Source organism: Ctenocephalides felis, unplaced genomic scaffold, assembly GCF_003426905.1.
Source record: "Ctenocephalides felis isolate EL2017-DRISC unplaced genomic scaffold, ASM342690v1 CF-g0.4_SCAFFOLD_01886, whole genome shotgun sequence".
Classification (NCBI taxonomy): Eukaryota; Metazoa; Arthropoda; class Insecta; order Siphonaptera; family Pulicidae; genus Ctenocephalides; species Ctenocephalides felis.
Genome location: NW_020538040.1, coordinates 136,790,109 through 136,802,179, shown reverse-complemented (window position 1 = coordinate 136,802,179; position 12,071 = coordinate 136,790,109). Strand labels below are relative to the sequence as shown.

General features: G+C 29.1%; 1 protein-coding gene across 1 annotated transcript in view; it reads left to right on the top strand.

Annotated features, from left to right (window-relative positions):
- Positions 1-12,071, top strand: part of LOC113377703 — a 69,013-nt gene that overhangs the window by 23,985 nt on the left and 32,957 nt on the right. The window contains exon 2 of the mRNA XM_026618105.1: positions 7,861-8,087. Within this exon, the coding sequence (XP_026473890.1) occupies positions 7,861-8,087 (227 nt within the window). The remainder of the gene's footprint in view (positions 1-7,860; positions 8,088-12,071) is intronic.

Sequence of the window (12,071 nt, the reverse complement as noted above, 5' to 3'; positions counted from 1 at the left end):
CGGGCGAGCCCATTGTACTAATTTGACTCAAACTATACTTAATAGTCGGTTCAACAGATGGCAACCCATCTCTGTGTGATGAACAAAATATTGTAATCAATAAATTAAAAAAAAAACAAATCATAAGAACTATGTGTTTCAATCAAAAGAGAGCCAGCACTAAATATTTCTTCAACATATATTTCAACTCAATATAATTTTAAAAACATCAATGAAATGTGAAATTTACATAAACATATTTTATCAGATTTCGTCCTCAATCGATTCAGTATGACTTGAAACGTCAAAAAATATAAAATTGGCAAATTAGTTTTTCAGTAGAAAACATTAACTTCTCTTTCGGAAAATTAAAACATAATTCGACTATATTTTGAATAGTTCAACGATGAAGTGTTAAAATGTCGCATAAAAATATTCCACACATAAACAAATTATAATTTGTTTCTGTCTTGCAATCAATTTTTTATATACATATACAAAAGAGATCGCTATGCCACATATGGCTTTTTTTTTTGAATGAACCAAATCGTGTAAAAATCAACAGTATTTTGTTGATAGTTATCAAACTAAATAGTTTGCACTTGTAGAGGATGGATTTTAAAAACATATGTAAAATTTTTGAAAGTCTTAATAGCATTCATGACATTGGCGACGATTTTATTCATAAATATTTTATGTAACGATTTCTTTCAAGCCTTTTTGAGTTTATGTAAATCGGGAGTGGCACTTTCGGTTATGATACAACACACTTCAATAATATTATGACTGGATGTCCTCGTTTGCGAATTGCCCACGAATTTAAAATACAACGATGATCAAAATTCTAGACCGAATGTAGGAAGAAACTTTTATGGACAGTATTGATGATCACGTCGAAATCGTTTGCTGTTATTAAGTTATTTATTAATGTCTAAGAAATCTATTAGCAATATTACTTCAGTTCAAATAGGTTGATGATGTATATTTAATTACAATTTTATGGAGGTGCTTGGAAATAGAAAAATGTGAAATCAAGTATAAGAAAATGTAGAAATTGTCCGCATTTTTTATTATTATTTTTTTATTCACTGCAGGTTTCAACAATCAGATTTTATTATATTCTGTAAGTGAGGGCATTAAAAATCAAAACAAAGGAAAAAAGAGAAAGAGTTTATTAAATAAATAATTAACTAGTGGTGTATGACATCGTGCCTTAAGGGAAATTGCTGGACCTTCCCGTATCTTAATGAAATATTCCAGGAGTATAAATAAATTCCCGTACTTTAATGGAATAAACAAAACTTAATCAATCAGAATTAAAATGAAGAACATTGTCTAATATTTCTAAGTATTATATAAACAGAATTAAAAAAAGTTAAAATTATTTATTTGAACAATATAAGTTATTAGAACTTTAGCTAGAATTAGAATCAAAATCCGAATTATTTTGTGATATTAATTTTTTTTTTAAATTAAAAAAAAAAATTAAATAAAAAAAAAATCCACAAAAGCAATTGTTTTGTTAACAAAAGCAGAAAGTTTTCTAAATCATTCAAATCGGATGCTTCGTTCTCTCAAAAACTGCCATTTTTTGCACATTTAGCTCTATATCTCCGAAACGGACCTGCCTTCGCCAAAATCTAATCACCACTTCTCTTCAACATTACGAATCGAATGTTTTTTGGATCATTTGGATCATCAACTTCTGGATATGTATAAATACAGAAATTTTATAATAATGTGCCTTCGTAAGCATTCAACTATTCAATTGCACGATCATATCTTGAGAGTGGCTTATTATTCCAATAATTTTTTGTAATTAAAATACTTTTTGTAGGCCTATGATATTTTAGGATGTTTGTTAAAATATGATCACTATCAAAATGAATTATCATCGCCAAAAATCTCCTTTCCCAACAATTTATTAGGAAGAAACTGCGCGGGACGATCTTTACAAAAACTAATCAGCTCTGATATCTTTCCGAACAGTTTTTGAGTTTTCATAATCGATTAAAGATTTTTAGTGAAGATTGTAAGGAATTTGTCTACACTTATCTGCCAATTATAGAGGAATGATCATTTCTCAAAGCGAGCCCTTATCGACTTTCACCAAATGGCTTTTGAATTTTCGAAATCGAATCACCCGTTTTTGAAAAAACGTCGACAAAATGTAAATTGGCTCAAGTATACACATACTTTTTCCAATTTTCTCATACGATTCAGATTTAAGAATGAGTTGAAAAGTTGTAAAAACATAAAATTAGCTAATCGGAATTTCTAGTAAAGCAGTAGAAATAATGCAACAAGGAGTTAGGTATTTCACTTGGAATATTCACAATGTGGCAATAATTTTTTAGATTTATTTCAAAATTCGAATATTTTAAGAATTGTTAATTAGTAAGTATTTACTCGAATTATTTTATGTTGATAATAAAGATTCGGTATTATTTTATACATATTTTATGAGATAAACAACGAAGAACAATATCTGTAGAGTATTATTTTGATGGCATATGTTTCCAATATGTAGAAAGTCAATTATTTGTCTCAAACATGTTTTTTCCAGGTGCAATCAAATATGATTGCAACAGTTTTTTATTTTTTCGCTATTATTTGATTCAGTGTTTTTGTTAACATGTATTTTTATAACTTTAAGTTTTATTAGCAACATATTCGAACATCCAATCACTGGATTGGCATTTTATTTAGACATTTATATACTACCAAAAATTTGCTGATGCTTTATATTGAGGCACAGATATTAAAAAAAAAGTTTTATTAGCATACATCCCCTAAATCGAATCTAGGTTTATCTGTTTTGTTAAAAAATTCACATATGAAGCTTATACATTCATGATACAAACATTCAAATGCTTGATTTTTTATGCATATTGAGGTTAAAATATCTTCTATTGCGGATTTTTGAACGGCAATTTGTGATAGCCATTTTTATTAATCAACCAATTATAATTTTATTTATATGTACGAGGGTTTACTACCTCTGGCTATTCATGGGCGTATCATAAATTACTGTTGACCCGTAATATACTTTTTCTAACGACAGTTCAAATAATTTGGCAGCTCTGCGCAATTTCTACACGTGCGCTCGGCAAACAATACAATGTATTCACGTATCCAACAATAGAACATATTTTTGATAATGCTTTTATCTCGTATTACTTCGCGTAAATAAAATTCACATACTTCAATTACATGTGTTCTATTGATAGTTGTTATTTTTGTGATGAACTTTACAAATCGAAGCTTAGAAGTTCATCTAAAATGAGTCAAGGAAGCACAGAATTGGTTTCTATAGAATTTTCAAGGACTTTAATAGTCTGAATGATAAGCTATCGATACTTTTTTCAGAACTTGGCAGTTCTATAAGCTGTTGCGATGAAACTTCAGAAGTGCAACTTCTCTTTTTAGAAGGCAATTCCAAATCTGTATTTGATATATTTTTATTATTGGATTTTTTTTCATACTTATGGTATAATCTCAATTTGATGCAGTAATACCAGGTTTGAGTTATTTTTACTTGGAAATTTAGATCTATATTTTCTGTTAAAATGGACATCACTTGTTTGATATTGGAAGGTGGGTATCGACCTCGAACCATGTGATTGGAAGTTCGAAGTTCTTACCACTGATCTGTCGACACCATTTATTACACGTTTTACATTTATTGGTCCGTTTGTTTGCTAACATACAAAAATATTCAGCTGAAATTTTTTTGCTATTGATATTTTAATAGTAATTGCTTTCAATTTGATACAATTGATTTTGCAGTATTTAAGTTGCTGATCTCTTTACCTGGTCAAATAGTTTTCATTTAATTGGAATTTACATTTAATTCATCTTTAATTAACTTTCCGCAGGGTAAGTTATGGTAATGAGCCAAAAATCGAAAATTAAATTTTTTGCACATCTTCACGTTTTCGAGATTTCCGAAAATTTTGGCATACCTCAGAGGTGTGTGTGTGTGTTTTGTGTGACTGCATTTTTTCGTCCACGTTTTCGGGCGCATTGATCAACTGATCATTCGATTCCTATTGATAGGGAGATGTGCTGATTAGTTTTTGGCAGAGGCAGGTCTAGCCATTTAGAAGAGACAGTTTTTGAGAGAACTTAGCATCTGATTTGAATGATTCAAAAAAATGTCTGCTTGTGTTGACAAAACAATTGCTTTTCGAAAAAAATATTTTTTTTTTCAAAAGTTCTAAAGCTCACTTATATACTTTAAATAAATAATTTTAGCTTTGTATTTAAGTTTATATAATTCTTATAAATATTAGACAATGTTACGGTATTTATAATAATCTATTTGAAAACATGTAATATTCCTCGAACATTTCATTACGGTACGGGAAGTACCAGCAATTTACCTTAAGGCACAATGCCATACACCACTAGTTTATTTTTATTTTTATTGGGATTACCTTTATTATTCAGCTACTTACATATATTTTCTATTCCAATAATGCTAAATTTATGGAAAAAAGTGAATACTTTAATTCAAATCGTTTATTAAAAAAAATTGTTATATAAGATATTGATAATCACGTTAAAGGAAAAATTTTTACACACGGTTAATCTTATTTTTGCAAAAAATTACTATGCTTAACTCTTGCTTTGCTTATTTACTGACAGCGGTCTGATCTTATTTCTTTACTTATCATTAAATGCGATAATTTAATTTGTAAAACAAAAACACGATAATTTTATGTTATCAGTGCCGAAAAATCAACATACTAATTATGAGTACATTTAAATATTATATAGTCATTATTTGCTTAATTGCAAGTAGTATTTATTTATGAGTCAGTACAAATATTTTACTCTATTCTCAGTATACTATATAAACAGTATAATCATTAGGTTTGTTGTATTGATATTATACGAATAGCTTTTGAACGGAAATAGTTATAGCAAAAAAATAATATATGTGCTAACTAAACTAAAATTGTTTGTGACCTAAAAAACTTGAAAAAAGACATGCATTTTGTTTCAATTCAAATTGTTAACTCATGTCTAATATTGTTTATCTTGTCTCTAATTAAAATCTAATAATATTTTTATATATCTCAAAAACGGTATTCTAGTAAATGTTATCTTATTTAAATTATCTCAAATGTGCTAAATTTAAATTGTCTCGGCTGTTGTAATTTAATTGCGATAAGATGAAATTGATAACTTATTATAATTATCTTTTTTTAATTATATTAATATAAAGATATCATGTTTAGAGCTCTGAACTGAAGGGTTTTAATAGACTTTATTATTAAAATTGTCAGGCTGGTTTAACTTTAGTACCTACCTAACAGTAATAAAATTTAAGCAACTCATAATTAATTATATTGAAATTGGCAAATTGTTTTGGGCACTCGTGCCAAGATTGTACGATTTTGGTGCGTGCCGATTATCTAGTACAAAATAAACGATTTTTTAAAATTTGTAACAACTTTTACATTACTTAAATGGATGCACATATATAAAATAAGTAAACGTTAGCAAAATAAGCGTGAAAGAAATAATTTATTTTACAATTCGTTGACAATATAAAACGATAAACGGCTTTCCAGTACAACTTTTTAATTTGCTTTTAATTTAATTCAAATCCAAACATTTTTTAAGATATATAAAAATAGTATGTTGCTAATCATATGTTTATAACACATTTTTATTCCATATTTTCATTTTCAAACATTAACCCACTCCACTCGGATGTCGCGAAATGCATACTTATTCCGAAATTAGCGAGTGGTTCCGAATTTTCATACTCAACGTATCTTTTGGACTTTCAATTAATTTTTTAGTTTTCCAATGAGAAAGATAAATAACTCGCTGCGGATATTTATATGATTCTGTTTCGTTAAAAATTCAATTTATTTTAAATTTAAAGCGATATTTTATTATTATATAGTTTTTTTAATATTTCTACAAATAGGCTCTTCTGTGGCTTCGTGGTAACTTTAGACATAGAGAGTACTTTTTGCTTTAACCTAACAAGCAAAAGGTGTTATTCTTGACTAATAACCTGAAATGAAACAGCTTTATAGGTTTTTATTTGAAATACCTAAATATGATTTTAAATAAAAATGGGTTTTTAATGCATTGCTAGAACAAATTAAAATATATAATCACAATTAAAAGTGATCTAATTTGAAAATTCGCCAGTTTCTTGTCTCAGTTGTATCTCGTCTTCAAAATTTTAAGTTGATGGTGATGACTTTGTTAGTTGTAATTATTTTTATTAAAATCAATAAACTGTTGTCAGTACTAGTGATTTTGATGAATTTTTTTGCAATTATAAAGCGTTTGATGGAATTTTGATTATTTATTCAATATTGTTCAATTTCGAAAAAGTGATTTGCTTATACAATGGGCAAAATGACATGGTACTATTTTGCAAGCACTACACACGCTAGTTCATTCAAGACAAAGAAAAAAGAAAATTGAAACCTGCCAAAAGTTATTGGATTTTAACATCCATTATAACTATTTCTAAAAACAGACCAAAAGATCCACAGATAAAAAGACTTGCATTTTTTGCAAAACCCTCTTTTTCGTTGTGAAACTATAAATTTTTGACATAAATTCACTTTTTTTTGACAAAAAAAAACTTTTTGAAGAAAAATTTATTTTAAAATATTTTGGAAATTCTGAACTTTTTTTCAAAGCAATCGTACTACTTTAACTGCATAGAGACGAAATATCAAAGCGCGTAAGCGCCGCGTCGCCGTCTAACGGATAAACATTGGTACGCAACCCATAGGAATGTAAACAAAATTTATACTTATTGTTAAAATCTTTATAAAATATCTGATAATTTAATGTGCATACGTCTAATGATCATTTTTGATCGCCAAATGGCATTTTTTTTTTACTTTTTTAGTAAAGTAAAATGTTTTTTGAATTATTCAAATCGGACGCTCCGTTCTCTTAAGAACTGAGTTACCGTTTTTGGCACTTCTTGCCCCATATCTTTGGAAGGCTAGACCAGCCGTTGCCGAAAACTAATCAGCACGTCTCCTTATCAATACGAATTGAATGTTTTTTGAATTATTCAAATCGCTTCATCCTGTTCCCGAATTCGTCGACAAAAATTTGTATCCGAACACACACATACACGAACACACACACATACACGCACACACACATACATCCATTTTTTCTAAGGTATGCCAAAATGTTCAGAAGGTTTTGATACGTAAAGATATATAAAAATTTTCATTTTCGATTTTTTTTGCCATTACTATATTACTATAACTTGCCCTACGGGAAGTTAATTATAAGAAACGGTTACGGTGTATGATTTGTTCTTTTGGGGCTTATGGTGCTGATATCTCAAAGCTGAGGTCCCAGAGTACCAAACGATTTATTTATGATTATTTAAAAAAAAAATATCTCAGTATGTCCTTACATTATATGTCATTTTGTCCGAACGATATGAACAAACTGGGTTTTGTAATTAGTGCATTAGTTGAATTATTTGCATTTCTTCAATAAATATGTTATTATAGTCCCTACTTAAGTAAAAGGCTATGTTACTGGTAGTTAATGAATCATAAATAAATATCATTGAAAATCATAACACCGTGTCATTTTATCCGTACTTTCCCTATGCCAAGTTTGCTCTGATCGTTCTGATATATCCGACAAAATGTTTCGATATGTATTATTATAAAATATTAAGTGCCAATTATGTCTCATGAATATAATATTAGACAAATTAGCTCTAAATTATAAGGCAAAGACGTCTTGTGGTTTAGAGCAAGTTCTTAATAATGAAATAGTATGACAAACAATAAATCAATATAAAAATATAAATATAATTCGACACATTCAATTCTAACCTATTAATTTTCGAAATGATTTCAGGTGTGACTCCGGGTTTGTACCGGAGTCCCGGCCGATGGCGCGGCGAACGACCGCTACGTGGCCCGCTGCGCGCCTTGCGCTTGTGCATACTTAGCGCTCTGCTGCCGGGATTGCTGATCGCCGTCCCGCTCTACATGCGATATTATGTCTATAGGGATCAACTCTACCCTCTTGGGGTCTCCGATATGAGGCTGATCGACGGGAAAGTCTCCACAACTTGGTGTCAGGTAATGATAGTATACAGCAATCTTTGCTTTGTTTTGTGATAAAACTATGCATAAACAAAAAGTTTAGCAAATCAAATTGAAAGTTTATAATTTGAGCCTATTTTCCATATGAAAGTCAAAATTGCTTTTGAAACTTATGTTTTTAATTAAATATAAATTGGATAATAAGAATTGTGTTAAAGTTCAAGTTGTTTTTCAAGTTTCAAGACAACTTTTATTTCATTATGTAGGGTGGGATACAATATATTGTAATACAGCATTTTCTATGTTAAGGTGTTATACTTTTCCAGTTCTTATGAATATTGCAATAAATTTAAAATAATTTAGAGAACATGAGATACTTGCAACAAAAAGAAAAACTGTTAAGTTTCTCAGAAAAAACACATAGCAATGTTTTAAGAAGATGATAAAATAACAAAAAGGGAGAAAAATTACAAGACAAACAGTATTTTAATTTATTTAGTTATGTTAAATTAGGAGCCAGTGTCAGATCAAAATATAATCCGACATGGCGTGTTTGGCCTACCAAACGATTTATCGAGTATAATGGCCAATTATTTTAGTGTTACCATGTTTTTTGCACCCGAGACAGAAATTTCCAGCGAGTATTTTGTAGAGTAATAGTGTCTTATCAGTGGGTCTCTTGATTTGTTAAGTACTACTAGTCGTAGAACTTTGTTTTGTGCAGTCTGTAGTCTCCGTAGGTTAGTCTTTATAGTCTCGCTCCATGCTGGAGCGTAAAGTGTCCGCTTGTTCTTCACGCTCAGCGGGCAGCTTTGGTTCAAGAGAGGTTAAAATTTAAGGATGGCACTGTGCAGCTTATGATCATGTAATCGTTGAATATGTTAGGACAGTAAAGGAAAAAGTTGTACTGCAGAAAAGTACTCCATGTTAACAGAAGTACGAAGTTTGAAAATTTGAACTATGATTAGTTTTTTCCAACAAGTATTGGATATTGAAGATAAATTGAAACCTTTAGGATTATATTTTGGTTTTTCTGTGACTGCGTCAGGCTTTGAAACATAAGATTTCAAATTTGTTACCCATATCTTGATACCAAGCAGTAGTGATATTGGTTTTAATTCGAAAATATATGTTAAGTATGTTTGAAAGTGAAAGAAAAAAGCCTTTCCTAGGAATTGCTGCATTAAATTAAATTAATAATTCTTATTCGAGAAATTCTACTATGATAATAAAACATAAACATAAAAATGAAAAATGTTACAAGATGATTCTTTAATATATCTTGAATATGATGAAACTTGCTTGAAACATATCCGAGATGCGAACAAAAATTGAAGTAAATCTAAAGTAAGAATACAATTTAAAGAAGTGTTTTCCAACGTGGAGCACATATCGCAAGAAGTGCAACTTTAAAAGCTAGATCATACTTAGCATTTATATACGTTAAGAGAATAAAATACTGTTTAAAAGTTAAAATTTATGTATGGAGACATTTTTTTTAGAAGTTGGTCATGGCCTAAACAATTTCGGAAAACTTGATTTAAACTGATTTGCACATCAGGATTCTGTATATTCTCATCGATATTATTAATACATTGTTGATGTTGTTGAAAGTGTATGTATTGGCTTCCGATATCAGATGATTTTAATGTAAATACCAAAGGCGCTTGAACAATTCTGATTCCATTTCCGCAAACATAAAGTTCGCATTAGCATTGTATTTGTATAATGCAAATTCATTTTATAGATATCGTATTTAGTAAATTAGTATACTTTGGAACAAAGAATCAGAAATTTCTAGCGTTATCACTTATCTTATTTGGAATTTTCAAGTGTAATTCAAACAAGAACATCATCCTTGTGATAACCTCATACGTCTTATCTTTTGACAACCACTTGGGACTTACAGCAGGCAGTTTATGGTGTATAAATAACATAGAATTAGTAATAATATTTATTGTTTTTTATACAAAAACAATATTTGAGCCCGCATATGAAAAACTACAGTGAAATTTTTAACACGCTTTTTATATGTATGTGTTTCAATGTATGCATATAAATATATGATTATATACGCATACTGTTTGCTTGCAAATGTGGATGTTATATTTTAAGATAACGTTTTTTATATAATAAATAATGATAATTTTGAGAAATATGATAAACTGATATTCAGGAAAAATCCATGAACGTAATGTAAATATTTTGAATATACAGCATCTTTTAATCTATAAAGATGTTGGCAACCAAGTTTTACATAAAAAGATAATATTTATATTATTAGAGGTTTTCAAAAAAATATCCACGATGCATAAATTCGTACGATGTTAAGTTTTATAAATAAAACAAAAACACTTAAAACGTTCATGTAATTGGAAATTAGATTAGATCTGTAATTAGTTATTCTTTATGAAATAAAAATTATGTAATAGCAGTGGTGCATTTTTTTTGAAATAATAGAAAGAGCTTTTGAAGTTCTGAAACCGGTATCAAGCTGTAGTGATGTAAGAATTAACTTGATACTATAATTATAAAACATAGAACATAGAGCATAAAATCTAAAATGATATAATGAAGTGCGTAAATAGTTAAGACAACCATTGGGCTGCCTTTTAATTGCAACATGTTAGAACTAACAAAGCAATTAGTAAATATTATTTTGAGATTGCAATCAATATGGAAATGAAAAAAATGCATCCAAGATATCTTATTGTAGTTTGTACCAGAATTTTCTTGAAAACGCACCTGAGCATTAGATTTGTAGTGGCAGCAAATAGATATTGATATATTATCGCAAGCATTCTATTCTTTATCTATTGTTACAAATATATATTATAATTTTATATATCAATTATAATTAGCAACTACATTGACGTGCTGCATATCACTACGTATTTTTATTCGTTTTCCTAATTGACGTGTTAGCCCCAAATTACGACAATGCTTATCAGTCATTTAACGAATCATTGAATGGTCATAAAATTATGTTTTTGATATTGATTAAAATCATTATACACGTGGCAATAAGGTAAATTCATAAAATCTGAATACTTGTTTTACTCAAGATTAAATATATTTTTACCTAATTAATATATTTGTTAATTACCACTTGGAATTATTTAGTACACAGTACATATTGCCATATGCCTACTATTTTTCAGTGATAAATAAATTCATGAAAATTAAAAAAATACCAAAAATCGACCAAAATATGAATAATATAAATATAACAGATTTATTTTTACGCACATGATATTAAAGCGTTTAAAATATATTATTTTTGAAATTAGGTTTACTACTAACAAGTATAAAGATATGATTTTTAATAAATCAGTTTTTTAATGAATACATTTTTTAAGTGGGTACGGTTATGCCACTTATTTTTTGATCAGCTATAATTACTACAATTATCCAAGCAAAAACTAATTGCTGATAAATAACTACTACTGTTCAACTTACACCAAAATAACAAAATAGTAATTCATCTGTATACTGTAGCTGTTATGATGACTGTCACTACCGTACCCTGCCGCGACTGTACCCAGTCTCCATACACAACTTTTTATATTTTTTTGAACTAATATTTTAATAGGTTTTTTTGCTTTTAGGTATGGAGTAAAATACTGTAAAATTTACTTCATAATTGATAAGTATATTATTAATAACTTAAATAATACCAAATTAATAAGCAGAGGGAAGTCCCGTAACGCTGGACGGCACCAAGCACAGGGCACTCTATTTAACACGTATTACTTATAAATATAAAGATTTATATGTATAAATCTTCATTTCAAAATACTAGTGAAAGGGGCATGAGGGGCACACAGGTACAGGATCACGCCTCAAGCCTCGCCTGTGACGCACACGGCCACGGCGAGAGCAACCCTTTCCTGTTTTAGGCGCAAAATCACGGCATCACCTAAATATCAATGGAAGTAATTCTAGCATATTTATGCATTTTACATTTGAGTGGTATGCAAAGATAAAAGTGTAATAGATTGTTATCCGAAAAATGGTAGA